Source organism: Penicillium antarcticum (genome assembly GCF_028974205.1).
Source record: "Penicillium antarcticum strain IBT 31339 chromosome Unknown utg000006l_segment0_segment0, whole genome shotgun sequence".
Lineage (NCBI taxonomy): Eukaryota > Fungi > Ascomycota > Eurotiomycetes > Eurotiales > Aspergillaceae > Penicillium > Penicillium antarcticum.
Window position 1 is genome coordinate 426,906 of NW_026695304.1, and position 27,886 is coordinate 454,791.

Genomic DNA, 27,886 nt, shown 5'->3' on the forward strand with positions numbered 1-27,886 from the left:
TTGCCTGAGGCAGAAGACCCTTTGCGTCACTCTCCAATACGGAGGACATCACTCCAGAGATTTCCCAACGAACTTTTAATATAACTCGACTAGGCTAGGGTGGCGCAACAGTTTTAACCCGTTCAGCCGAAAATCGCTTAAAGTCGACTTAAGTTCAGGGTTAAATCTGACAGAGAACGTGCCCAGCTGTCCCCCGGGTTTTCCCTTTTCCTATTCTCTAGCTCCTCCTATAACTCATATTCAATATTCAATATGCTATGATACGCATTAAACATTCTATAGTACAATCGTAAAAGCAAATATAAGGCTAAAGGGCTCCTGAGTCAGCATCTCCGCAGCATTCGCCCCCTCTCCCGCCCCAGCTATACTCCGTACCTCCTTCCGATCTGGTCGCAATTCTTACTTCACCTCACTCACCTCGTTTACCACTCGCAACTCACCTCCCTTACCTCCCTCGCCTCTCTCATCTCCCTCATCTCCCACGCCTCCTCTCCTCTGACGACTCCCCGACTCTCGGTCGCATTCTTCCGTGACCTGTCTTCTCCTCAGGCTCCGGCCGTTTCAACCGGCAGATACCGCTCGTGCGCGCGATTGATGAGCCTAGTGCCTGCTGGCCTGGCACTTTAAGGCGCTCATCATGGGGTCATGTTTCAGCTCAGAGTCCGGCGGAGACGCCGAACAGAAGAAGCGAAGTCAGATGATCGACCGCAAGCTAGAAGACGACTCAAGGCGACTACGGCGAGAATGCAAAATTCTCCTTTTGGGTAGGTCCTGATGGAGGAGCTGGCTCCGGGGCATGGGCTAACTGGGAAACCGCAGGTTCCGGAGAGAGCGGCAAGTCTACGATCGTGAAGCAGATGAAGATTATCCACCAAAACGGGTACACTGTCGAAGAACTGGCGCTCTATCGCTTAACCGTCTACAAGAACCTCTTAGATTGCGCCAAAGCGCTCATCGGAGCCTACCACTATCTCCAGCTCGAACCGTCAAGCCAAAAGGTCAAGGATTACATCGGATTCCTCGAAGAGTGCAACGTGGACCCGGATCCCAACACCACGCTCGATTCGAAAATCGGCGAAGCCATCACATACCTTTGGAATGACCCTTGTACATCAACAGTGTTGGAACATCAAAATGAGTTCTACCTGATGGACTCAGCGCCATAGTAAGTGCCATGCCGCGTCACACCACGTTTCAGGGACAAATGCTTACATGGGACCAGTTTCTTCGATGAGGCAAAACGAATAACCTCTGCCGACTACATCCCGAATGTCTCAGACGTCCTCCGCGCAAGAACGAAAACTACCGGTATCTATGAGACAAGATTCACAATGGGGCAACTGAGCATACAGTACGTGAACCGCGAGACTTGCAATGTTCGACATTCTAACCAGTCACAGCATGTTCGATGTCGGTGGCCAGCGCAGTGAGCGCAAGAAATGGATTCACTGCTTTGAGAATGTTACCTCGATCATCTTCTGTGTTGCATTGAGCGAATATGATCAAGTACTACTCGAAGAGAGCAATCAGGTATGCGACTCCAACTACCGAGTATCTTGGATCGGAGCTGACAATCATAGAACCGAATGATGGAAAGCTTAGTGCTCTTCGACTCCGTGGTCAACTCTCGATGGTTCATGCGAACAAGTATCATCCTCTTCCTGAACAAGGTCGATCTATTCCGCCTGAAGCTACCCCGATCGCCCCTGAGCAACTACTTCCCCGATTACTCGGGCGGCAACGACGTGAATCGTGCTGCAAAATATCTACTCTGGCGATTCAACCAAGTCAATCGAGCACACCTGAACCTCTACCCCCAGTGAGTTACTCGACCCTTTGCGATATCTCCATATCTCTGACTTGTCTGTGTTCTAGTCTCACCCAAGCCACCGATACAACAAATATTCGCCTGGTCTTTGCAGCAGTTAAAGAAACAATCTTACAGAATGCTCTGAAAGATTCGGGCATTCTATGATCACCTCGCCACCTCCGAGACTTAGTTTCGCGATTACCTCCTCCACCTCACAATCTTACTACGGCCACACCTACATCACTTCTCAACGTTGCTTTGGTGTTCTTTGATACCACTCCCAATTTTCCGAGCACACAAGGACGAATCATACCCTTTCAACTTCCAATTTTTACACTTTCCTATTCTTGCTTTGGACCAGCTGCAGGCGTTATGGCGCCTTTCTCACTTCCAGGACTGATATTTCCGACAGCCCAGGGACAATCCTTGTTTGGTATCGGCGAGGAGGTGGTATTACTCCTTTTCTAAAGAATCCAATGGCCCACCAGGGGTTTCAATAGCATTCATGTTTAACCACTTATGGTATTCATCTCGAGATGTTCTTTTCTATACCTCCCATCTCTCCCTGTCTCCCAATTAGCCCGGAACGAGCGTATTGCCAAACCAAAAGTCGCTCGATATGTTGATTTCAACTTTTCTTTTCTTGTACTCGGATATCCTCATGGGGCTTTACAGCCAACCAATGATTGCTATTCTTTTCTTTTCTTCTATATGTCCGCCATATCTCTTGCTTTTGCTTCACTCTGTTCCAGCCTCACTCCCATGCATACCATGGCGGTTCAATTCTATGTGCCATGTTTTGCTCTGTTATCTATCTCCTTGTTCTTATTACTCTGTCTCTCTTCTGTTTTTTTTTTTTTTTTTTACAATTAGCTTATTACCAACTCGCCAGGCCTGCTCCCAGCACCGTGTTTTCTGATTCATCCTTCTTCTTTCCGGCTAGTACTACTGTGTTTCGTCCAGCTTTTGGCTGGCAGCCACCAGAATACCTTTCCGTCTGGTACAAGAACGGCACGGGCTATTGCTGATTGACACTGTGGATGGACCCGTTGACCTGTAGCATATTCAGTGTTTGATTGTGGCTTCTGTTGCCGTAGATCGGGGTGTGATATGTCGGGCGGTTCGCTCTCTTCACTAATAGCCTGAGATATCAAGTCAACCCCGTTGAGTTGCGCGTCATCTTGCAATCTCGCTTGTCGCATAACCTGTAGTAGACAGAAATCTATTAGCTTTGACAGTATTGACCTTGCGCAGGATAAATCATTACCCAAACCATCTCAAATCCAAACCCTAGTCTTCCTTAATGAAAGAAAGAAACAAACAAAAAAAAAAAGAGGAAATCCAAATCCCGCAGACCACATGCCGACCCTCTTCAGGGCTAGCCAGCCCATATATGCTCGTACAGAAGCAGCCACGGAAGTAAATCTTCTGCAAAACAGCTCCGAAAACCACGCAGACAGTCCGACTAAAGCAATAACACCTCGCACCCATGCAGCCTAGCAGCCACAGACATCATAGCCTAAGCCCAGCCCCGCTCAAGAGCTGAGAGCTGCCTTGCTACACTGCTTCCCGGGGCTCAGTCTCTCCTATGTTTAGAGATGTCTAGAGGGTTTGTTATTTTATGTTATGGCCATGCACATCCTCCGCAAGGATCATGCAACCAATTATCACTGCAAGCTTGATGGTAGTATTTATATGATAGTGACATTATAAACTGAATATGCTATACAATTTCAAGAACAACAAATATATTCAAGTATAGGAGAGAGAAAACGGACGAGGAAGGGAGAAAGTAAGATGATCTACACGGCCCCCTCATTCCCAGCCCACCGTCCAGGCAGCTTAGCTTCCCCAGAAAGCGAATCAATTAGGCAATGAACGTCAATGTTGGTTCTAGCTCCCTTTGCAGGGGTCTCTGCGCGTGGACATCATGCGACACTGGGTATGCAATGCGCTTGTATGTGGCGTTCGCGGGGTATACACAGCTTACAGTACGGCTTGGGAGGGGGTACCGCTATAGGTACATATAGAGGTATTATTTGGGTAGCATATGCAGGGTTATAAGCTGATATGAGAGCTTGAATGAAAGTGAAGCGTTATCTTTCAGCGAGGCAGGGATTTCGGATGCACTCGGGTAGGGTTTGGCATAGTCCGGGCCGTATTGGGAATGTGGTTGTAAGGAAGTAACCTGTACAGGAACATGGAAAACAACTAGATGTGCAAAAAAAAAAAAGCAGGGAAATGGAGAGGAATGGCATGATGTGGAGTATACTAAGTACCAAGTGCCTATAGCTGTAGCTGTAGCTGTATACTACACGTTGATAAGATGAGACCCGCACTCCGCATGCGGATGTAGATAGAGACTGAACGTTCAATAGTGATTAATTGAATTAATTACTAGACCAAATACCCTGGAAATAACTGAAGTGAGTGAACTGGCTAAGCTAAAAAAAGACAATGGCCTGACGGGATCCGAGGGTGTCACCAGAGTCATGACTGCATGAACTGCACTTTCCCCTCTTTCTTTCTTCTGTTCATTCCTTTCTTTTCTTTCTTCTTTCTTTCTCACTCTTCCCTCAGCTTTCCTCTTGACTTCTTTTATACATACTCATCATGGCTGACTCCGAACCTCGTCGCGAGCGGAGACCCTCCGTTGGAGCTCCCATTGCCGATCTCCAAGGTCCTGTCGGTCCCGGATTTAGTCGTCCCAAGCACAAACGTACCTACACTGGTCTGGGACCAGCTGAGATCAAGAGTGTGGAAGCTAGTATTCCTGAACCATTACGAGAGGCGTGAGTATTTCTTGATGCTGTTTCTGTCCCTCGGATATGGTTACTGACAATGCAACCCTGCAGCTGGAAGAAACATGTATGTGAACAAGTCTCGGATGTTACCAATTCTAATACTCGGAACAGTCGGCGAGTGAATTTACGAACAAAGAAGAGTTTGAGGTCAGTACTGAATATTGTTCATTATTTACCTTGGTTGCTAACACTTGGTAGAAAGAGCTTGTACGTCACATTGAGACTACACTTGCTCGTTCGCTGTACAACTGCGATGAATTGTGAGTTTATCCATGTCAATGCCTTATCAATTAGCAATTGACTTCTTTAGGGCCGCGTACTCCGGCACCGCGCTTGCCTTTCGTGACCGATTGATCATCGAGTGGAACAAGACACAGCAGCGTCAGACTTTCACCGACCAGAAGCGAGTCTACTGTAAGTTTCTCATTGCTCGATAGAGAAATTTGCTAACACAATTCAGATCTGTCTCTTGAGTTCCTCATGGGTCGTGCGTTGGACAATGCTATGCTGAATGTTGGATTGAAGGAGGCCGCGCGAGGTGAGTGTTGCAGCAGTTGTGGCATGAAACCACTGACACGTACTTAGAGGGATTGAGTGATCTCGGCTTCCAAATCGAGGACGTTATCAGCCAGGAGCATGATGCGGCTCTGGGCAACGGTGGCCTGGGACGTCTGGCGGCGTGTTTCTTGGACAGCATGGCGACACTGAATTATCCTGCCTGGGGATATGGTCTGCGGTATCGCTATGGTATCTTCAAGCAGGAGATCATCAATGGATACCAAGTGGAAATCCCGGACTACTGGCTTGACAACAACCCCTGGGAGTTTCCACGACACGATGTCACAGTCGACATTCAATTCTACGGCAACGTGAAGAAGTACCAAGGAGAGAATGGCAAGATTGCTCACTCTTGGGAGGATGGCGAGATCGTTCAAGCCACTGCGTATGATGTCCCCATTCCCGGATACGGTACCAAGACGACCAACAACCTCCGCTTGTGGTCTAGCAAAGCTAGCAGTGGAGAGTTTGACTTCCAGAAGTTCAACGCTGGAGATTATGAAAGCGCCGTGGCAGACCAGCAGAATGCCGAAACCATCTCGGCCGTTCTCTACCCCAACGACAACCTCGAGCGCGGAAAGGAACTCCGTCTGAAGCAGCAATACTTCTGGTGCGCTGCCTCGCTGTTTGACATTGTCCGACGATTCAAGAAGACCAAGAGAGCCTGGAGCGAGTTCCCCGATCAAATTGCCATTCAGCTGAACGACACTCACCCCACCCTTGCTATTGTAGAGTTGCAACGCATCTTGATTGACAAGGAAGGCCTTGAGTGGGATGAGGCATGGAACATCGTGACCAAGACCTTCGCATACACCAACCACACCGTCCTTCCCGAAGCACTGGAGAAGTGGTCTGTCCCACTGATGCAGAACTTGCTCCCTCGTCACTTGCAGATTATCTACGAGATTAATCTTTTCTTCCTGCAATCTGTTGAGAAGAGGTTCCCCAAGGACCGGGAAATCCTATCTCGGGTCTCCATTATCGAGGAGTCGCATCCCAAGATGGTGCGCATGGCCTATCTGGCCATCATCGGCTCTCACAAAGTCAACGGTGTGGCCGAGCTACACTCGGACCTTCTCAAGACTACTCTTTTCAAGGACTTTGTGGAGATCTATGGAGTCGACCGCTTCATGAATGTCACCAACGGCATTACTCCTCGACGTTGGCTGCACCAGGCCAACCCTAGACTGTCTGCTTTGATTGCGGAGAAGCTTGGTAGTTATGAGTTCCTGAAGGATCTCACACTTCTTGACAAGATCGAGGCATTTGTCGATGACAAGGCCTTCCGGGCTGAGTGGGCTGAAATCAAGCGGGAGAACAAGGCACGACTTGCCAAGCATATCAAGGCCACCACCGGATTCGATGTGAACCCCAATGCTCTGTTTGACGTTCAGGTCAAGCGTATCCACGAGTACAAGCGCCAGCAGCTCAACATCTTCGGTGTCATCCACCGCTACCTGACTATCAAGAATATGACCCCCGAACAGAAGAAGAAGGTGGTTCCTCGTGTTTCAATCTTCGGAGGCAAGGCTGCCCCAGGGTACTGGATGGCGAAGACAATCATTCACCTCATCAACAAGGTAGCCGAGGTTGTAAATAAAGATCCAGAGGTTGGCGATCTCTTGAAGGTGATCTTCATCGAAGACTACAACGTCAGCAAAGCCGAGATTATTTGCCCCGCCTCGGATCTCAGCGAGCACATTTCCACAGCCGGCACCGAAGGCAGTGGTACAAGTAACATGAAATTCGTCCTGAACGGAGGTCTAATCATCGGTACCTGCGACGGAGCCAACGTAAGACAACCCCCATATCCCAACTATATCCCACTAACCCTATCTAGATCGAAATCACCCGAGAAATCGGCGAACAGAACATCTTCCTCTTCGGCAACCTCGCCGAAGACGTCGAGGATCTCCGTCATCGCCATTTCTACGGCGACTTCAAGCTTGACCCCCAATTGGAGCGCGTCTTCAACGCAATCAAGGGCAACACATTCGGTGACGCAGGCGACTTCTCCGCCCTCACCAATTCCATCGAGGAACATGGCGACTACTATCTCGTCTCGGACGATTTCAACTCCTACGTCACTACACATGACATGGTCGACGAGGCATTCCTCAACCAGGAGGAGTGGCTTGCCAAGTCTATCAGCTCTGTTGCGCGCATGGGCTTCTTCTCCATGGATCGTGTTACTAACGAGTATGCGGATAGTATTTGGAATGTTGAGCCGCTTAATATTAAGGAGGATGAGTAGTGCTGTCTACAGAGTGCAGTCTTGTCAATAATCTTGCATGTTTTATGGTTCATGACTGAATTCTCTCATTGGTATAATCAGTTTGGTTTTCTGCAATCCGTACAACAATGACGGTCCTCGAGACTCTCTCGACTCTCGATATGTCATATGCTTTTATTTTATATTCAATTGATCTATCCATGGCTATCTTCAAACGAGCCGCCCGGAAGATTCTATCTCTAGACATAAGTCATGACCAACATTGAACACATCATCCACTCCATGCCAAAACTCAACTCCAAACATGAAAAATAACCCAAACTAGTAAACCAAACTAAGTCTCCTCCTGAATAGTAGAAGGCTTATGTCCATCAGGCAAACCAGCCGTAGCAGAAGTATTAGCAGGTTCCGAGAAAGTCTCCGGCCAAAGGAACATCTTCTCCTCATTAGAGGGCGTAGCAGCAGACTTCATAAGCGTAGGAACAGCCTCCTTACTCGAAATCCTCCGCCACATATTAGCACGAGGATTATACCGCACCGGCTTGCCCACACCACCAGTCTTCTTCTGATCCTCACGCGAGATAGCCTCAACCTCACGCTTGATATCAGCGAAGGTATCGAACGCCGTGTATGGAATACCGTGCTCGATGCAGTGTTCCTCGAGGCGGAGACCGCGGCGCGCGAAGAGGACGTCTGCTTCGCGGGCTGCGGCTAGATCGCTGACTCCGTCGCCGATGAAGACGATCAATGGGATTTCGTCCGGTGTGCATTCTGCTTGCGCTTGTTGGCGCGCTGTGTTTACCGACATTGCTTTGTCATGGCCTGATTCAGAGGCGTCGCGCCAGACGGGTTTCCAGGGGCTTCCGCCTGTTATCTGGACGTCGTTTGCTACGATGTCGATTGAGGAGGCCTGTTCGTTTGTTAGTTTTGTGTTTGTGAATTATTGAGGAATGGGTCGGAGTGGGTTCTTTGCTTACCTCTTTCTCGCCGAGGAAGATATCAAGGACTCGCTGGAGAATAGGCTTGAGACCAGCACTGATGATGTTGAAGGGGAATCCGTTTTCGGTGCAGTATTGGTGGAATTCTTGGAAACCGGGATCAATTTGGAGGTTCTTTTCCATTACGTCAAAGCCGTCGCCGAAGGGCATTGTAAGGGATCCCCACATGTCATCGGAGATGTCACGGAAGGATCGTTCGCCAGTCTTGAACTGTTCTTCTAATTTGTTGCGGTAGGCTGCGCCGCAGCCGTGGTGGTCCACCAGGATGTGGCCTGTATCTTGCATGAAAATTGTGCCATCGAAGTCTGGGGAATGTTAGTGTTGGTCGTGTATCCTTTATCTTTTGATGGCGATTGGGTGGGGTTGGAGGGATTGGAGGGATTGGTCTGGGTTCGGGGTGGACAGGACAGGGATGTGGCCTTGGCTGGGTTTGCATACCTGAGAAGATAATGATCTTTCTCTTTTGGTTAGGTTGGATATCTTGGATCGCCATTTTATACAGAAGCTAAAGTATATACGATAGTCAGAGGTTGAAAGATGATTGAAGAAAGAAGAAAAAAAAGCGGACAAGGGATCCTAAGTAGCCGTTCGTCCAGACTCTGCCCTGCTCTGGTCGTGGCAAACAAGACAGGGACAATGACGTCGACGAACGACATCAGTGTGGGCCGAAGAAACGGTGGATCGTGCCGATTCATCAGCTTCTTATTGGCTGGTTGAGATGCCGGGCCCGAACTGCCGCCAGGGCATGTCCCGATGGGCTGTGATTGGTTTAAATCAGTGGAGTAAATCTGGGGCTGACATCTATGAAAATACATCATACATTTGCACGCTAAAATAGGGTCAAATAGGTCTAGGCTGCTGTCAACTCGGTGATGCGACGTTCTAGTTCTGGCACCGCGCGTAGCTGCAGGTCCAACTCTTCCTTCTCACTATAACAGAGTCAGTAATGGTCAAACACGGATCTCGGGTAACTTACTCTTCCAGTTTCAGGCGCCGCTCCCAGTCTAGACCGGTAAAGATATAACCTCCTTGCCCGTCAAATTGCAGGATCTTCTGGTGATATTTCCAGAGACTACGGCGATGCGAAACAGTCATGAGTGTGGTGCCCAGCTTCTTGGCCGTCTCATACATGACCTTCTCAATCTCCAGTGTCACCGAGGATGTGCACTCGTCCAAAATAGCGAACTTAGGTCGGTGATAGAACAGACGAGCCATGGCAATGCGCTGTTGAAGACCACCGGACAAGACGTCGCGCCATTCTTCCTCCGCATCCCAGCCTCCAGGGCGGTCTACGACGGATGCAATCTCAACCACAGATAAAATCTCATAGAGGTCGGCATCAGTGATGCCCTTGGCACGCATCTCACGGACGCCATCTGGGTAGATAACCTGCTGTCGCAGAGTTCCACGGGAAAGATACGGTCGCTGGGGGATATAGAAAATATCTTGGAAAGGGGGCTTCTTCACTGTCCCTCCGTACACTGGCCAGAGCCCACCCAGGATCCGAAAGAGAGACGATTTACCACATCCATTTGGACCGACAATCAAGAGATGCTCACCGGGGTGGACCGTGAAGGACAACTTGCGCACCAAGACGTCTCCGTTCGGGGATACAATTGGTACGTCGGTGAACTCGATAGCGTCGCTCTCCATGACTTCACCTCGACCAGAGAGCACAGCTGCGTTCTCTTCAGTTGAGGCAGATGACACCAGTTTTTTCTCGAATCGACCGGCCAGTAGATCATCCATGACTTCCAATAAAGACGAGACCCGCGACGTGTAGCCAGCCAGCTCTGAAATCTCCTTGTAGGAGAACATCAAACGGCCAAAGGCATCCGATGAGGAAAGCAACATTCGACGGTTTGTGACGAAGCCTATGGCAATCAGCATATGCATACTAGCTCGGAGGAAGTGAACTCACTTTCTGTATGATCTCCCATGCTGTGAGTAGTCTGCCCAGGGATCTTGAAGAAGACAGGAACACTGCAGAGAACTAAACCCAGAGCACCCCAGAAGTACTTGATCACAAAGTCCTCCATGAATCCGTGATACAGCCTCCTGCGCAGAATGCGATTCACATGCTTGATAAGGGTAAAGTAACCCTTGTCCAAGGTGTCCTTCTCAGCTTCGTGGCCGTGGTAGAGTGCCACCTCCTCATTATAATCAATAAGCCGTGAGTGTAGGAAACGGAACTCGCCCTCCAAACGAGCCTCATCCGCCACATATTTACCAAATGGTGGAGTCAACATGCGCATGACGTTCGCCGATAGCTGCACGAGCAAACTCATAATGAAGAGCCCTTCTCCTCCGACATTCTTTGACAGGGAGTAGTTGTAAATAGCCATATCGAGAATCGGCTTGGCCAAGTTGGAGTACAATTCGGCCAAACTGTCCGAGAAACGAGAAACATCGACGGTGACTAGCTGGTCGGGATTCTTGATGCGATCGTCCAAGGCGGAGATAGCATAGAAGGTCATATTAGACAGATACTTCTCGTGAATATAATCAGTAAGACGCTTGCGATAGCTCAACGCGAGCTTGCATTGGTGATATGAAAGCTAACAAGTCAAGCAATTAAGTCAGCAAGAAGGTCAACTGGTGACATGCGCGATACAAGTTGGAAACCCGGCGTCATCACCAAGTACTCACCATAGAATTAGTGAATGTAGCAGGAACAGCGACAATCATCCACCAAACAAGACCCAGCAGGAAATCCTTCCCCTTGCCGCGCACCAAATTGCTCACGAGTCTTCCATCCAACTCGGCAACATACAAACTGAGTAGTGTACGCAGCACCAGGAAAACACTATGGCTAACCAGCAAGCGCAGCTCCTTACTGCGCCATCCAGGGATCACGATTTTTAGCAAGCGAAGCAAATGCTTGAAGAACTCGCGGTTGATCTCGACCCTCTTCTTGCGGGGTTGTTCTTCATCGCCTAGGCTACTGGTGCCGGGCCGTCGGCGGAGCTCGACTTGTTGGGTCGCAGCTTTCTGTTCGGAGATTGCATTATGAATTCGTTTCGCTAGCGCTGCGAAGAGGGCTAGATAGACGGCGCGGGAGATGCGGGTGCGGTTGCGGAGGTAGAGGGTTGTTAGGCTTGAGAGGATCTGTTTGATGGAGCGCTCGGGCGGTAGCAGTTTGGACTGAACGGCCATGGCGATGTTTTTGTTGTTCAGCCGGAGTCTGGGGCATACATGTCCGTTCACGATGGAAGTTGGAAGTTGGAAGTTGGAGAGTTGAGGTGAAGTGAGAGTGAGGAGAGAGGAATGACGGAGTTTGACATGTGATACCCCCAGAAACCCGGGGAAGTTCAACCGAGGGACTTCGCATGTTCAACAACATAACATGTACATGATGTAACGTTGGGCAGTGTAGCAACCTTCTGAATGATAATGCGAGTCTAACATGCGATCGAAAACTCGAGCGAAAAACAAATATTCAGATTTGTCACGTAATAATTGATAATTGGGAAATCCATGAAATCCGCCCTTTCAGGCTAAAATGGAAAATGGTACTTGAAGTCGATTGCATTATGTACGCATACAGAAAGAAAAAATGACTATCAAGTAAAATGCTGGAAAGACTGCCTCCTCGTGCCAGCCATATATACAAAAGACTGCTGGTTGCGGTAAATAAACAGACGCGCGCATAGGTATGTACAGGTACTGGGGAAATAACAATAAGCTCAGATCATGAAAAATACAGAACAAGCTGACATGATGGATGTAAAGGTTAAGGGGACTTGGTCTCTGATTCATCAGAGGCCTTCCTATGTTCTGCGTTGTTTCGGGGCCGAAGACCACTGTTGATCTGGGCAGCGATCTGGGACTGCTTGAAGCGCTCGAATCCTTCGACATCTTGTTGCTGGGCGGCCCAGAGTTCGTCCACGGTGGTTCCGAGTTCCTCGAAGGCTCTGTCGTTTTCAATATTGTCGAAATTGGACAGAGACTGCTCGTCGTGGAGGCGGTCGAGCTTCTGTCGGAGAGCAGCGATATGTGATTTATCGTTGTCTTCGTCTTCTTCGCCAGATCCGGCGGTAAGGGATGGCTTGAGGAAGTCACGACGGAGGTTCTGGCCGATACGATGAATCTGACCTTCCTGGGAGGTCATGGCACGAGAGTGTAGAGAAGTCATAGAGCTGGCGCGGGACAGACGGACGGCATAGTGGTCGCCATCTTCCTCGTCAGCTCCAGTCTCATCAAGTTGGCTGTTGTGCAAGTTGCCACCAGTAGCCACGGAACCAGTACCGTCTTCATTGGAGTGCTGGGAACTGGAATCGGGCGCTGGGACAGCAGGTGCGTTTTGGGGACTGATGCGAGTTTCTGGGTACTCGTCCTCGAAGCGCTGGATCATCCTGTGCAAGGTGATATCCAAGAATTGCAAGCGACCTGAAAGAAGCAATTAGCATAATTCCTTTCACACCTTATCTTGGTACGTCGGGATGATAAAATAGGCCAAAAGAGGCGAAAAGAGATAGGGAAAGTGTCGAACTTACGGTAGTTGGCGTCATTACCAGCACGATCCTCACGAATGAGAGCCGACTGAATCCGAGTTCTGATATTGCGAGCCGATTCAAGCAGATTCTTCGACATATCGCGGGGCCGCTTGGTAACAAAACTGCGAGATTTGCGGCGTCTTGGAGTGTTGGTACCACTCGCCGGTGCAGATTGATCGCCAAGAGCCTCAAGACCCTGTTGTTGGTCCAGATTTCCGAGGCAAACACCCAATGCCTTGACCACACCTGTACCACCAATAACGTAGTCTTCGTCTGGAGCCACCTCCTCATCCTCGTCACACGGCTCTTCGGAGGGGATACTATGCCCGACAATGTGTTGCAGAATTTCAGGGACGGGTACATCTTTAGTTCCAAGGTGATCGAAAGAGTCGGAAAGCTCCTCCGCAATGGCACCTCCTTCAAGATTCCGTAGCGAGTAGGCCACGATCTGTGATGCCAGTGCTTTGACAACTTCATTGTTTTCGGCACTGGGTACATCGATATCGACTGCAATGATGGTTCGTGAAACACGAACGGCTGCCATCATTGACGCATACAAAGCGCATGCTTCTTCCTGTGCAACAGCATCGGTGGTAGAGGCCAGCTCCTCAATTTGTCGGTTCTCTAGTATATTCAAGTGGCAAAGACTGGGGCACTCGGGAAGCACCTCGGCAAGACCAATTACATGGTTTGATGTCAGGTCAACATCGGCCAAGTGGAAGCGTTTTAGAGAGGTCATTTTTGGCAAGAATCGACGGAACATTCCAAGAGCATTGGGTTGGGCTGAGAATAACTCGCGGTTGTGAGAAAAATCCATGAAACGGAGGTTGTGGATCTGAGCAAGGGCCGGGAGCAGTGGGCAGAGCACTGTCGGGTTCAGAGAGCAATCTGCTAAACTCAGAGCCAAGAGTGGCTGCTCAGGCTCAATAGCATTCGTGATAAGATCAAGATCATCCTTAATGGCATTGCCACCTAGGTCGAGCCCTTCACATTGACCAAGTTTGAGATACTCGACCACATGTTCCAGGCCCTCTCTGGTCAGACCGTTGTTGGCAAAGCCAAGTCTTCGCAGGCCCATCTTGGTGCTTGCCAGGCAAATTTGCTTGACGACATCAACCGAAGGATAGCATTCACTCATAAGCAGTTCTTCAAGGTGATCGCCACCGAAGCGCTCTGCCAGAGCACTGGCGAAGACAGCGCTAACATCAACTATCTGGGCTTGACTTGCACCGGAGGCATCGATCGCAATTTGACCAAGAGGGAAAGGAATGCCCGACAGATCGATGGCTTTCAGAGATTTGGACAAGTGTATGAAAAGACTGATGTGGCGCCATCCTTCTCTTCCAATCTTAGGATTGTTCTTCAAAGAAAGCTTTTCCACTACACCATATCTTTCATGGTCCTTAACACCTGGGGATTCAGGTCTTCGAGATCGTCTCCGTCGGTAGCGCATCTGTTCGACTGTCTTTGTAGAAAGCAGACCTGCGAGAATGGCTCGTACGGACACATCCGTCAGCGCGCAATTTTCAAGTATCAACTTGCGGACTGGGACAACAGCAAGCCAATCACTGAAAGTTGTCAGATCCTGGGATGTCATCGGGAAGTTGCTGAGATCTAGAGCTGCCACTGTGCCGGGAGATTCAGCCAATGTTGATGAAGGTTTCGAAATTTCATCAACCACTCTCTTGAGAACGGGCGTTTCGCGCAGCTGACAGCATCGACGATAGATGCGCACCGGATCGGTCGTTGGATGACTCTGCGTTTTGGGCTTAGCTACACCAGGCGGTGATCCTTCGGGTTCTTCCTCGTCATGCTCGGCATCCAGTTGCAATGGTACTGAGCCATTTGCCACTGCTTGCCGCCGCTTTCTTTCCTTCCGTTCTTTGCGTTCTGCCTCCGATCTTTTTTTCTTCTCTTGCTTTCTTGTCGGGTCGGTCCCTTCGCCATTTGGAGGAGTCTCAGTAGAATGTTGAGGTGTAATGGTGTCTTTGGGGGGAGAAGACTGAGTGACCGCATCGTCTGTAGTTGGAGCAGAGGTCGGTGGGGAAGCATCCTTTTTAGCCAAGACCGCTTCGGGAGTCTTCAAAGCTGCAGCTTCCTCTTTGCTTTTCAACTTGAGGTCTGCCTTTTTAGACTTGTGGGTATTCGACTCGGGGAGAGGCTGCCGTAGTTGGTTGGTCGGAGGAGCCTCCTCGTCATCATCGCGGTGTGATATTCCCGCAATTTCCACATCTACACAGAATGCCACACGGTTGAGTTTAGCTTGGTTTAGATCTGGGACTTTGCATCGGTGTCGATTCTGGTCGATGTTCATCACACGTCGCGGGCAGATGGAACCATTAGGATTCAACTTGGGCAGACCACCGGAATTGGACGAAAACTTGCGCAAAGCATTGTGAATGAATGATGGGCCCTTGGGTGATGTTGAAGCAAACGGGTTGGAGTCGTCCTTCTTCTCCTCTTCCTTGTCTCTCGGGGAGTAGGCGGCGCCGAACGGATTGTGTGTGTCGAGAGGGGAAGTCGTTTTCGGACTTGCAGGACTGGCCTTGAGACTAGATTGCGACGGCGGTGTAGATCCGGACGAGAACTTAGAGCTCAAGTTGGATATCCAGGAGTTTCGTCGTCCAATGGGCTTGGGGTCGCTCTTTCGCGAGGCCGGAGATGGCGTAGATGTCTTTGGTTCTTCTTTCTTCTCCGCTAGTTGTGGCTTTGATTCTACTTGCGCTGCGTCGCTCTGTGGGGCTTTCTTCGGTTCCGAGGACAGGGGAAGGGGCGTCGGTTTTGCCGGGCTACTGTTGGATCGATTTCTCCGGTGGGATTTGGGTGGAGATGATGCTGGCTGCTCTGTACCAACTTCGGGTACGGGCCTTTCACTAGTCGTAGTCGCCGAATTCACAGATTTTGTGCGAGATAAATGGTCTTGATTCGAGTGTCAGACGAGTGATCTCCGAGGCCTACCGTACCCCGGATTCGGAGAAATCGCTAACAAGAGGAGTCGAACATACCTTTCTGTGAATGATGAAGCCAGCTCACGTCCACAGTCTGAACGCCCTCCATATTTCAATAGCCTCGCTCGATCTGAATATTCAGAAAGACTGATTCCGCGGCAGGCGTCGAGGTTGGTCAGCGGTGTGGCGTTGTAACGGGAGTGATGAACAGGTCTAAATCGTATGACGCATTATTGGCTGTCCCCCCACTTCTTATGGATGATCGCAATACGACGATTTGAAGAGACAAATCAAGTGGACAGCACTAAACCACGCCAAACAGCAAATGGATGTGCCACAATGATGTGCTGTATGATCTGCGACCGAGGGATCCGTTGTAGACCGCTACAGGAAATGACGGCGCATGGTTGGGGGCAACACAGGATGCATAGTGAAGCAGAAAAGAAGATCTTCAGAAGAAAAGAGCCCAGGAGACTCCGGATGGGGAAGTTTAAGCATGGGAATAAGGTGACATAATAAGGTAATTGGACCGGGGGAGGCTCCACTGAGGCACGTGAGCGAGTCCCGTGTGTGCACGTGACATAGGTATTGTATGGTAATGAGGCTCTGTTCCAGGGTTTCCCAATTTATCAAGAACCTTATATCTATATTGAAGGGCTAAAATGCCATATATTTGTTGAATCAAAATAGATCTGATCTTGTGTGATTCACGTGTAAGATTCTTATTCCATTGATCGGCGCTGCTAGTGAGAAATAGCCCTTCATGGCTCAAAATTCTGCTTGTTACAGTGGATCCTACTCTCACCGATCTTCCATGTACATGCACGTGTACTACGTTGACGTTAACTTATAGCCTCTCCTTTTCGCATCTTTTTTATTCGCTTTCGGGGCTCTCGGATGAATCATATACATTCTATAAAGGTAAGGGCATGCAAACACTTATAAATCGTGGTTAATGGCGCTGACTAGATACTTGCGACAGGCATCACCCTGCTAACAATCTGAGACAACCCTGCAGGATCAGGATCCACTAATATCAGTTACATTCAGCCTTAAGATACATTTATACTCTTGTCATTTTTCTCTACCTCCTTGCTCCACATCAATCGGACTTGCCTCCCCTTTAGTATCACATCTGTAGATTCGCCAATCTTGAAGATCTAGAATTTCAGACAGATCCACAGCAACGCATCATGACTGGTAGATTGTGAATTTACTAGGATCAATTCCAAAATAGATTTGTAGGCTGCTTTATATGCCCATTTTTAGGTAGACATTGTAATACACGCTGTGTACCAGTATCGTAAGCCTATCTATAAAAGTTTTGATGAAGAGCATGCAGACACCAAGTGGAGAAGCGGACAATAGTCACGAGTAACATCAAATATATAGTATATTAAGGAGATTAATACCGGTGAAGAAAGATAGCGGAGTTGCCCAAGAGGCAAACTCGGGTACCATCAATATACGAGGCGCTGTGGAAAGTCAGCCATTGGAACAATAAGAGGACATTCAGCCATTGAGCGGGCGGTCATTGTGGTAGGCCAATCCGGAGTATGTTCGCCTCTCCGGTGGCGGGAGGGAAGCACCAGTCGCATGCGGTATGTGTGCACCCTAGTGCTTAGACTGATTAGTTAGGTGTGGGGAGCCGACGGCACGTCGTTGTTTTGAAATACAGTATCGTAAGATACTCGTAAGCTGACATCTGCATCTATATGGACTTCGATCTAGACTTGCTCATATGTAGATAGGTAAGATATTGATTTCATGGATACTCGTGGAACACTGGCTATTAGTTTATTGCAATGCTGGTCTGAAGTTGAATATCATGAATGCAAAAGCTCACGAATTATTTACTCGAAATAAAGTATCTAGCCTAAAAGAATTAGTTGGCATGGAAAGTCGTATCATAAGCTAATTGCATTGTGTTGCCACCGAAAGCAGATCATTACTTACAAACCGGTGTCGAACACACCGATTTGATAATCATTTGAACGCATATAAAAGACGGGTATCCGCGATGAAAACGCCTAAAAACGCCCCGCTAGGACCGAGTGTCCTGCCGATAATAAAGAAAACGCCTCCGAAGGGTATGCGATGAAAGCAACCGTCATCACAGCGTCAAGAAGCAGGAGGCCATTCCGCACATGGTGGGCATATCTTCTACTCCAGACCGGGGATATTCTTGAGATACTCCCAACCGTACTCCTCCTCCTTAGACTCAGGTTCCATACCCAGTGCAAAGCGGTAGGCGCGGACTTCGTTCTGCAGACCGGAGATGATCTTGGTAGGGGTGTCATCTTCCTCGCAGCGCATGCGGTAGGCGGTGCGGATAACTTCAGCACACTTGAGGAATTGGGCGTGCCAGTGATCGCGATCGAGACGGCTCTCCAGGTGGGCATCGCGCTCGGCCTGGAGAAGGTTGTTGTAGTGGCGCTTCTGAGCGAGGTAGTGCATGTTGTTGTTCTGGCAGTAGTTGCGGATCTGCTCAACCATGACTCCAACGGCGTTTTGGAATTCGATAACCATGTCCCAATTCTCCTGGCGATGGGCCTTGTGGTTTGCAGACACGGACTTCTCCTTTGCCAAGGCGCGCTCGAGTTCGGCGATGCGGGCAGCTGCTCTTGGTTAATAATTCTGAAGGTAGATGGGGGATTCAGAGGGGACAACGTACCAAGATTTTCACCGGTCTGGTCACTGGAGCGAGAGTTATCGGCGATGCCATTCTTCTGCAGACGTGTGAGCTCAATGTCGCGGGCCGAGTGTGCTCAGATTCTACTTACCATGATCTCCTCGGCGTTGGCGACGATGTTTTTGGTGACATCCCGGTTGTTCTTCAAAACATCGCTCAATTCGACGACCATCTCGTAGAGATGGTGCAGGTCCATCTGGTGACCAGCGTTCATCGGAATGCCACCCATGGCGCCGATGCCACCACCACTGATCTGAGTGGTAGAGGAAGCATGCGAAAGAGCGGGAGATGACGTCTGGCGAGGAGGGACATTGGGCACGGCATTGCTATCGGCGTAGCCAGTCGAGCCCGCAAAGATGCTAGCGTTGGGAACGTTGTTAGACATCGTAGCAGCGTTCATAGAGATGTCGGCGTTATCAAAAGCGCGGTTTAGTTCCTCGAGAGCAGGATCGTTGAGGTTGAAGGTTCGGGGAGAACCGTTATCCTCGTCGTACCAGGAGGCGTGATTCTCAACACCCAAAACCTCCGATTGAAACTTCTCAAGGTCACGTCGAGTAACGTGGGTGGAACGACGGCGATGCCCACGCGCGAAAGGCGCCTTGGAAGAGGAGGAAGAAGTGGCGCCCTCGATGGTGGCGGATGGGCTGATATCAGAATCGCTATCGATCGCGGTTTCGGAGCTCTGGTCAGAATCGCAGGTCGGGGAACAATCGACCAGCGTGTTGTGCTGGAGATTCACGCTAGTCCCAGGTGGGGCTATTCCCCCACGTGACTTGACACTTGATGGGCGTCGGCCATCGACCAACTCCCTCATCTTCTCAAAAGCATTCATTTTGTGAATGAAAATGCTCACATCTGAAACTACAAATAAATTGATCACTCTTGCCCCTCGAGTAACCGGTTTCCCAGTCTGTCGAGTGGGGCGAAGCCTATTTCTTTCTCGACCGACGGAGAACGAGTGTGTAGGTGTAATAGATCAATGACGGTGATTTCAACATGAAACGGACCCCAGAACAAGATTTACTCGATTGTTTGGCGCGTGTATTTTATACCAGAATCTAGACTGAACGCCTCTGGCTACAACTGGCACATGGTATTTCTTTGGATTTGGTATGAGGCTATATTTGTAGATCGTACGAAATATATATACAATGGGCACCGACGTCGTAACCAGGACAACGATGACAACGTACCACAAAAGAGCCATGCAGGTTTACATTAAAAAATGCTGAAGAGCTCAATTGATTATTTATCGCAATTGCAGATGAATTCATTGTATGCAACTAAGCATGGGGTATTTAGTTCGTCAAGACATGTCCATCAAGGCCTCCAATCTCTGATCAGAGCCCGGTAGCGAGGACTCGTGGGTTTCAGGGACACCGCTGCTTTGTGTCTGGTGTGAAATCCTACCTCCAACCCTTGCAACCAGCATCCGCATTTTCTCTAATTCTTGAACAAGCTCACCGTCCTTGGTGATAAGGTTGGGCTGGATATTCTTTGGGGGATCCTCAAACGGTTCAAGTAGACGCCGAAGATAGTGTAATTGATCGAGACGCTGTTGGCGTTTCTGCCGCTGACTATCAAGGCTAGCCAGGCGCTCACGGAGCTGCTGGTATCTGTACAACTGGTGTCAGGCCGGTGGACCTCCAATCGGAGCAAATTTAAATTCATTGCGGACTGACCTTGTATTCTGCTCTTCACTTGGCTCCTGGCCTTCCAGCTCGACTGGCAGCTTTGTGATGTTCCTAGGTTATGTTGGTCAGAACCTCGTTACGCTTTGTGTGGAGCCACATTGGTCTCACATCTGCCTTGACAAATCTGTAGTCTTTTCAATGCCTTGGGCGAATACCCTCCGACTGCGAGCATCCTGGTTGACCGAGGTCCAGTACAAACTTGCAATCTGTTGGGCGACGTGATGTATGGCTTGTGATGAGTAAACAACGCGGTTGTGCTGCCTGGCGGCAGCATTCACTATAGGATTGTTAGCCTCATGAACATTCCAGTGTAACAGGAATTTAAGCTCAATAAGCTCCACGGAGACTGCAATTGGTGCTCTGACCTTTGTGTAGGACATCTTCAATGACCTTGTCGTTGAGATCTCCTTCTTCGGTTTCGGCAGCATATTTGCGCCAGTCTTCTGGTAGGTCGAGACTCTCAGAAAATATGCGGACTTGAGTCCAGATAAAGGTAGACTTCAGCTCAAAGATCGTCCAAGCCGACTCCATCTCGAGGTAGGTAGAGAAACACCATTTAAGTCTCGCGCGATCTTCAGAAAGCGCGCCTTATCGATAAGACACGTCCACGTGACGTCTCCGCAAATGGGATGGACAGTTGCCATATGAGCAAGTTTATATTCTATTGAGATCTCTTTTTGAATATCTGAAGTGAAAATCCTATTCCATCCATGCACTGTACAGTGGACTGATAACGCCTCTCAAGGTGGGGAGCATACCCTCGGTCTGAAGTGCAGCGATCGCCAGTACCTCGGCAATCTGACCGTCTCCAGAGTCCAGATTGATTAAGTAGTCCAGACCCCTTCTGAACCCAATAATTCTAGGGCATTCGGCTTCTAGTGTCAATCTCAGCCTTAGGAGCTCTCGGAAATCTTGCCAATAGCACTACCGACCCTGTTGTCATTTCGATATGGCAGAGACCAAACGCCCGGTGGGCCTATTGTTCGACATTGGAGGAGTGTGTGTAAGTCTATCACTCGGCCCAAATTTCAAGAGCCCATTCACTAATGATGCTCAAGGTTGTATCGCCATTCCAAGCAATTCTAGACTATGAGATCGCCCAAAATATCCCACCAGGATGGGTCAATTTCAGCATTTCACGAACAAAGCCGAACGGGAGCTGGCATAAGCTGGAGCGGGGCGATATCAAGATGAATGCAGACTTCTTCGCGGGCTTCAATGCAGACCTGCGAAACCCAGATCTATGGAAACAATTCCACCAACAACTACAAGCGAAACAAGGCACCATTTCGACCACCATCCCTCCCTTACCAACGGTGGATGCCGAATGGCTCTTCTGGGAGATGATGCGGATATCGCGCACCCCAGACCGATATATGTATCCGGCTCTTAAGAAGATTAGAGAGTCTGGTCAGTTCTTGATGGGCGCTCTATCCAACACTGTTATATTCCCTGACGGACACGAATACAATAAAGACGTCTCTGGAGTCAAGTCGCAATTCGACTTTTTCATTTCCTCAGCGCATTCAGGCCTTCGAAAGCCTGATCCGAAGATCTATCAAGTGGCGTTACAGGAGATGGACACTCTAGCTAAGAAGCGGGGACTGCCCGGGACCAACCCCAACGATGTCGTCTTCTTCGACGACATTGGGGAGAACTTAAAGGGAGCAAAGACGGCCGGTATGCGTACAGTCAAGGTGACTCTTGGAAAGACCCAGGATGCAGTCAAGGAACTGGAGAAGCTCACTGGTCTTCAATTGCTGGAGGACCAGGCACGGCTGTGATGTATGGGGAATTTTGTGTATTGAATATTGCTAGATAACCATCTAGAATAGAACTAGTATCCCCAAAACTCTCAAAAACAGTTCTTATTGATTTTCCCGATGAATTTCTGGTGAAATAATTCTGATGTGGTGTTCCCCATACAAAAAATGCCATGTTCTCGTCGCCGACCCCAAAACCGACGGGAGATGCAGCCACGCGCTAAGCGAAAACTCGCACAAATTGGCCCCACGAAATTTTTGTTCTTCTTCCTTGACCATCCCTCGACACCCTCGACACCGTCAAAATGGTGAGTTGAATATGGCTGAAACTGCCTTGATCTTTATATCCTCTCCTTCTGGAGCCGGGTCCCTGCAAGCTGCTTCGGCGTGATTTCTGAAGCGTTAATTGCTGACTCGTGATGTCTTCTACAGCCTTTCACCAAGACTGTCAAGAACGACGCCTACTTCAGGTGAGTTATCCCAATATGATCTGTTCCATTGCAAGTTACTAATATTTCTTCAGTCGCTACCAGACTAAGTACCGCCGTCGCCGTGAGGGTAAGACCGACTACTATGCTCGCAAGCGCCTGATCACCCAGGCCAAGAACAAGTACAATGCGCCCAAGTACCGCATGGTCGTTCGCTTCACCAACCGCGACATCGTTACCCAGATCGTCTACTCTGAGATCTCCGGTGACAAGGTCCTCGCCGCTGCCTACGCTCACGAGCTCCCCCGCTACGGCATTGACCAGGGTCTGACCAACTGGGCTGCCGCCTACGCCACCGGTCTTCTCCTTGCCCGCCGTGTCCTGAAGAAGCTCAACCTTGACGAGACTTTCAAGGGTGTCGAGGAGGCTGACGGTGAGCACACCCTCACCGAGGCCGTCGAGACTGAGGATGGTGAGCGCCGCCCCTTCAAGGCCTTCCTTGATGTCGGTCTCGTCCGCACCTCCACCGGTAACCGTGTCTTCGCCGCCATGAAGGGTGCCTCCGACGGTGGTATCTTCATCCCCCACTCCGACCGCCGTTTCCCCGGTTACGACATTGAGGACGAGTCCCTCGATGCCGAGACCCTCAAGAACTACATTGTCGGTGGCCACGTCTCCGAGTACATGGAGAACCTTGCCGATGAGGACGAGGAGCGCTACAAGTCCCAGTTCGTCAAGTACATTGAGAACGAGATCGACGCTGGTGACCTCGAGGAGATCTACACCGATGCCCACAAGGCCATCCGTGAGGACCCCTTCAAGGCTGATGAGAACGCTGGCCCCAAGAAGTCCAAGGCCGAGTGGAAGGCCGAGTCCAAGAAGTACCAGGTCCAGAAGCTCACCCACGCCCAGCGCAAGGCCCGTGTCGAGCAGAAGATCAAGGACCTCTCCCAGTAAGAGGATCGCTTCTTATCTTTCTCAAAAGTTCCACCAAAATTCAAGAGGGAATTGGCTACTGCCGGCGTTTTTTTCGATGTGATGTAGTTTGACGGATCATGGACATACCACTGTTTTATTTTGTACGAGGGTTTTCTGGGAGCAATTAGTTCGGTGTTCATTCAAGGCAATTTCTTTACTCAGTTCTAACTGCTCCCGTCAATGTCCATCAGTCTTGTTCCCTCATGTGCTTCCTTGCATCTGCTTGTAGATGGGACCCGTAGTCGTAAATCCTCAACGCTCCGTATTACAACCATTTAGTAAAGACAAGCCATTGATAAATATCAGTTAAACCGACTCGACAGACTCGAAATACTCGACTAGTGCAAGAATAAACATATCGTGAACCAAAATGCCCCACCCACGATCCCTGCACTGCCAGCACAGAGTACCTGATGACCAGTCCAGCAGAGTAACAAGAATATCTAGCGTCTCAATAGTGTACTATCCTCACACCATCCAGGGAGGTGACAATCAAATAAAATTAATACAATCGTACCCATGTTCATTATTAATATTCCGGGCGACGCTAAAAGAAAGAGAATTGGATGATCCATCCTCTCCGCCTATAATCCCAACAACCAACCAACCCAATGAAGAGATATCAGCAACACACGCACGCAAGCTGGCACAAAGCCTACGCAGACAACCACGACTGCCCATGGTGTCTCGAGAACCCAGCCTTACGCGACAATGCCGGGCCCTCAAGCCGACCGCAGTCCAAGCTGCGCACTCGGGTCCCAACTCGCAATGGGCACAGCAGGATGGGAACTGTGTCGCCTAGCCCTTCTGTTCATACCCAGCAGCAGCCTGTGAAATATGAGCAAGAGCATGAACATCAGTATGAACAAGAGCACTATGGTCAGCATTCACTCCCCGAGGATCAAGTCGCCGATTCTCAGGTTGAAAGCCATCACACCGCCGACTCTGCCGATGTTGATACAGCGCATGTTGAGAATGACGTCGCGTCCCATGACGTGGAAGACGCTAGTCATGTTCATGATCAGGAGCAGAGCTTAAACGAAGCTGTGGATGATAGTGCTGTTGAGGCAGACCGCCAGTTCTCCCCGGAGATATCCGATGATCGGACTTCTGCGCAATGAATGCTTGTTCGATCGTGAGTGTCAATTCGTACATCGATGGATGGCCTTATTGCCGCATCATTTAATTATCCGCTAACATGTTTGCGATAGTCCCATGGCCCGGTGAAGTACTTCCGATGAAGTCATGCGGCTAGCGGTTGCGAGAATGAGACCATGTTCTTTCGATGAGTTGAACCGATGAGATTGGTGATATTGAATATGTCGAATACTAGCCACATATATTATAAATGATTGAATAAGGTTGTGATCGTTAAATTCATGTATTAAATAAGGGAGTCTTTAGGCAAAGCGAGGAGTTCACATGTCCAATACAGCCAGGCTATAATCCTTCCACACCTGCACCCTTGTATAATTTATATGATTATCCCAACAGGGTTAAAAGTGTACAAGAAAGACATGAAAGAGAGACCAGAATAGGGCGAAACCAATATGTGAAACATTTTACTCACTTTTGAGGCTTTCGGGTGTACTGTCCAATGATTCGCCCGTGCACTGTGTATGCACTCGTGACTGCGGTCGTATTGTTCCCAATAAATAAAAGACAATAAAGGCAGAAAGAAACAAAAGATCAGGGCCAATCAGAGAGGTAACCTTGAACTGGACTGGTTATCGAAGGTGAGCAGAAACGCTTCTTATAGTTCTTTCGCACGCGTGTTATGGTAGTTGCGCCACCACCAATGCGCGCTGTGGTGTCGTCTGTCGAGACCTCGACAATCTTCATTCGGCCAAGGTCGATTGTGATATCAGCCACAGAGTTCGAGTCTTCGCGGTGTCTTGAATGGCAACCACCTTTAACGGCAAAGCTTCACCAGTGATTGACGAGAATACCAAACACACAGGATGTTTCATTTGGGCTGGAGGGCTCAACACGATAAGCTGGGCGAAACTCTTGCTGCTTGGTATCCCAAATGGTGAAATTTTGATCCTTGTCGGGATAATGGAAAGCAGAGCCAAAGGTGGCAAAGAGCTGGGTACACAGCATGACAGCGTTAGAACAGAAGAGATTGAAAGAGGGTCAGAAAGTACCTACCAATTGTTGGCAGCCAGCAGAGGCTGTTTCACCCAATTAACTGCTCTTCTCCTTCGCACACAATGCATTGTTTGAAGAAAGCAGGGAGCCCACGAGCAAGACTCTGCGTAGCATAATAGCTCAATTGGAGTTGATAAAGAACATAGGATTGGAAATACCGAAAGGATTGTTGTTTCTATAATGAGTGTGGGGGACTATTTAATCCAAGGATCAAGTGGCGAGCTGTATATTCTTGAGAAGATTCGCCAAGTAAGCGCGAAGAAGAGAATATTCGTTAGCAATCCAATTTTCGGAACAAGCCAACTGATGTCATGCAAACCCATGAAGCACTCAGAGTACAGCAATAACCGTCAACAACCCCAGGGTTACAGCAGAAGAGCATGATACCCGTCGGCCGACGAAGGATCCATAACAATTATCGGCAGACCTTGTGCACTTGACTGGCAATATCGGCTGTTCTTTAGATCCTGACTTGCCAGCTTCAGATAGGGGTTCTCAAACCTTGCCAGGGGGAGATCGAGTTGATGCAAGGATACTCTTTTGGATATGCTCGCCCTGGCGGGGGAAACTCTCTGTTAGAGCTGTACGGGGTTAGGTTTAGATCTCGATCCCAGCTGTTCTTCACGATTGACACAAATTGCACAGCTCATGGGTGAGAATCTGAAGCACCAGGCTCCAGATCCCACACACACACACACAATGCCTCTGCATCCACCAACACTGCGACTATCTTTAGATCTTTGTGAAGATTGCCCCAGGAAGCAGTCGCAAGAGAGCTGATTGCATTCTTCTTTTCGAAGGCCAACTGGTATTTTGCTGAGCTCGAAAAGCATTACTTTGAGAAGCTTTACACTTACTGGAGTACCTTCAGCCGTCACATGCCAAATGAGCAACCTGGAAGATTGCCACCCGATCTTGTCCATTTCTCAGCATTGATGATCCAGGTTCTTGCCGTTGCTTTGCAGTTTGCTCCATGAGACTTGCCTTATTTCCAGTGATTAGAGATTGACATTCTCGCTGCGCGTGACCGTCTACCTGGTGATTTCTCGGAGAGGGGAGTCGCGATTTTTCGCATTATGGAAACAGATGGATCTATGTTAACTACTGTGCAAAGTGATTTGATGAGGATATTAGGGCTCAAGATCTCGAGACGAGGGAGAGAAGCATGACACGTACTAGGTTGCAATCAGGCGAGACTCAATGGTAGTTCGTAAAAGTGCTCCTTAACAGTCATTTAACAGGATGACTCAAAATCTGCGGCTCCACAAACATTCCAAACAATCACAATCTCCATTAGAAGATACTCTCAATCAATTGTGGGACGACGAGTACAAACGCAGGCTATGCATTCAATTGTACTGGTGGGACACTTTAAGCTTCTCAAGCTATGCACTCCTTGTTTAGACAACACACGCTGACTGAATCAGCTATATGGCGTTCGTTTTGGGGTGACCTCGAACAATCAATAGCAGTGATTGTAGGATTCTGCCACCACTGGACCGCGATATACTGGCAGACCCATCAACAACAGTTCCAATAGCTCTATTTCCACATGAACCGCCCTCATCCTTTACATCACATCTTTTTCAGTACACAATCTGTCAACAGATCCATGAAGCCATGGCATTAAGTGCCCGCAAACAATACCCCGAGAATTACAGCTTGGCTGAGACTCTTCACCGTGTTATTGCTTTGCTGAGCGCCTTGCCACCAATACATCAACCTGTGAACCCGGAAACATCCTGGAACTTAACTCATATCTAAATCCCCAAACAGCGTCAGCAAATAGCAACCGCTACTCACTCAGTTGAAATGGCCATGCACAGACCATATTCAAGAATAAGCGTGGCAAGTCGCAACGCTGCTCTTGAAGCGGCATTGGCCATGTTGGATGCGCAAGAAATCCTTTTCAATCCCATGGCCACGCGGTATTATAGCATCTACGTACTCTCCGTCACTATCCTCGAATACCCACCCTCAGACCCCGTTGAAGCACATGGAATTCAACACACATAAGAAAAGGCCATACATCGCCTCGAGTTGGCACAGGACAAGGTGTCTCTCGCAAAGTCCGGGTTGCACATTTTGAAGCTTTGCCACTCCAGAATGCAACCTATGCCACAGTTTCAGTAGTGCACGCCCAGAAATACTATTCCACAGCCCCCACAAATACCGGACAGCCTTTCTCCGGGAGAGCCACAGATCGTTCATGCGCCAAGCCAATATTTGTTCCCGGAATCCGGCGTCCGGGCAGAACTTGGGACCGGTGGAGCTGACACTGCAGGTCTGTTTGACGATATTACGGCATCGAATTTTGACATCGAATCCTGGGT

General features: G+C 49.2%; 11 protein-coding genes across 11 annotated transcripts; 5 read left to right on the forward strand and 6 right to left on the reverse strand.

Annotated features, from left to right (window-relative positions):
• Positions 1 to 637: 637 nt before the first annotated feature.
• On the forward strand, positions 638 to 1,975 carry gpaB (guanine nucleotide-binding protein subunit alpha gpaB; the record flags this gene model as incomplete). The annotated part of the gene is made up of 6 exons (XM_058464312.1): positions 638 to 764; positions 820 to 1,165; positions 1,223 to 1,351; positions 1,401 to 1,530; positions 1,581 to 1,819; positions 1,876 to 1,975. 6 exons carry the CDS (start codon positions 638 to 640, stop codon positions 1,973 to 1,975), a joined length of 1,071 nt encoding a protein of 356 aa, XP_058318165.1.
• A 2,448-nt stretch (positions 1,976 to 4,423) lies between these two features.
• Positions 4,424 to 7,426, forward strand: glpV (glycogen phosphorylase; the record flags this gene model as incomplete). Its single annotated transcript, XM_058464313.1, has 8 exons — positions 4,424 to 4,602; positions 4,666 to 4,678; positions 4,726 to 4,761; positions 4,813 to 4,874; positions 4,925 to 5,028; positions 5,075 to 5,152; positions 5,200 to 6,965; positions 7,013 to 7,426. The coding sequence occupies 8 exons, from the start codon at positions 4,424 to 4,426 to the stop codon at positions 7,424 to 7,426; spliced, it is 2,652 nt and encodes an 883-aa protein (XP_058318166.1).
• A 313-nt stretch (positions 7,427 to 7,739) lies between these two features.
• N7508_006248 (uncharacterized protein) lies at positions 7,740 to 8,896 on the reverse strand (the record flags this gene model as incomplete). Its single annotated transcript, XM_058464314.1, has 3 exons — positions 7,740 to 8,315; positions 8,383 to 8,708; positions 8,842 to 8,896. The coding sequence occupies 3 exons, from the start codon at positions 8,894 to 8,896 to the stop codon at positions 7,740 to 7,742; spliced, it is 957 nt and encodes a 318-aa protein (XP_058318167.1).
• A 357-nt stretch (positions 8,897 to 9,253) lies between these two features.
• Positions 9,254 to 11,559, reverse strand: N7508_006249 (ATP-binding cassette long-chain fatty acid transporter PXA2; the record flags this gene model as incomplete). The annotated part of the gene is made up of 4 exons (XM_058464315.1): positions 9,254 to 9,332; positions 9,380 to 10,277; positions 10,325 to 10,961; positions 11,053 to 11,559. The coding sequence occupies 4 exons, from the start codon at positions 11,557 to 11,559 to the stop codon at positions 9,254 to 9,256; spliced, it is 2,121 nt and encodes a 706-aa protein (XP_058318168.1).
• A 577-nt stretch (positions 11,560 to 12,136) lies between these two features.
• N7508_006250 (putative cell wall biogenesis protein Mhp1) lies at positions 12,137 to 15,956 on the reverse strand (the record flags this gene model as incomplete). Its single annotated transcript, XM_058464316.1, has 3 exons — positions 12,137 to 12,792; positions 12,900 to 15,818; positions 15,905 to 15,956. 3 exons carry the CDS (start codon positions 15,954 to 15,956, stop codon positions 12,137 to 12,139), a joined length of 3,627 nt encoding a protein of 1,208 aa, XP_058318169.1.
• A 2,054-nt stretch (positions 15,957 to 18,010) lies between these two features.
• N7508_006251 (uncharacterized protein) lies at positions 18,011 to 19,371 on the reverse strand (the record flags this gene model as incomplete). The annotated part of the gene is made up of 3 exons (XM_058464317.1): positions 18,011 to 18,465; positions 18,522 to 18,576; positions 18,631 to 19,371. 3 exons carry the CDS (start codon positions 19,369 to 19,371, stop codon positions 18,011 to 18,013), a joined length of 1,251 nt encoding a protein of 416 aa, XP_058318170.1.
• Positions 19,372 to 19,845: 474 nt separating this feature from the next.
• N7508_006252 (kinetochore subunit FTA4 family protein) lies at positions 19,846 to 20,764 on the reverse strand (the record flags this gene model as incomplete). The annotated part of the gene is made up of 4 exons (XM_058464318.1): positions 19,846 to 20,155; positions 20,222 to 20,284; positions 20,342 to 20,510; positions 20,599 to 20,764. 4 exons carry the CDS (start codon positions 20,762 to 20,764, stop codon positions 19,846 to 19,848), a joined length of 708 nt encoding a protein of 235 aa, XP_058318171.1.
• Positions 20,765 to 21,182: 418 nt separating this feature from the next.
• Positions 21,183 to 22,017, forward strand: N7508_006253 (uncharacterized protein; the record flags this gene model as incomplete). The annotated part of the gene is made up of 2 exons (XM_058464319.1): positions 21,183 to 21,236; positions 21,292 to 22,017. The coding sequence occupies 2 exons, from the start codon at positions 21,183 to 21,185 to the stop codon at positions 22,015 to 22,017; spliced, it is 780 nt and encodes a 259-aa protein (XP_058318172.1).
• Positions 22,018 to 22,301: 284 nt separating this feature from the next.
• On the forward strand, positions 22,302 to 23,381 carry N7508_006254 (60S ribosomal protein uL18; the record flags this gene model as incomplete). Its single annotated transcript, XM_058464320.1, has 3 exons — positions 22,302 to 22,304; positions 22,429 to 22,466; positions 22,520 to 23,381. The coding sequence occupies 3 exons, from the start codon at positions 22,302 to 22,304 to the stop codon at positions 23,379 to 23,381; spliced, it is 903 nt and encodes a 300-aa protein (XP_058318173.1).
• Positions 23,382 to 24,013: 632 nt separating this feature from the next.
• Positions 24,014 to 24,523, forward strand: N7508_006255 (uncharacterized protein; the record flags this gene model as incomplete). Its single annotated transcript, XM_058464321.1, has 1 exon — positions 24,014 to 24,523. The coding sequence occupies one exon, from the start codon at positions 24,014 to 24,016 to the stop codon at positions 24,521 to 24,523; it is 510 nt and encodes a 169-aa protein (XP_058318174.1).
• A 568-nt stretch (positions 24,524 to 25,091) lies between these two features.
• Positions 25,092 to 25,505, reverse strand: N7508_006256 (uncharacterized protein; the record flags this gene model as incomplete). The annotated part of the gene is made up of 2 exons (XM_058464322.1): positions 25,092 to 25,312; positions 25,361 to 25,505. The coding sequence occupies 2 exons, from the start codon at positions 25,503 to 25,505 to the stop codon at positions 25,092 to 25,094; spliced, it is 366 nt and encodes a 121-aa protein (XP_058318175.1).
• Between the last annotated feature and the right edge of the window lie 2,381 nt (positions 25,506 to 27,886).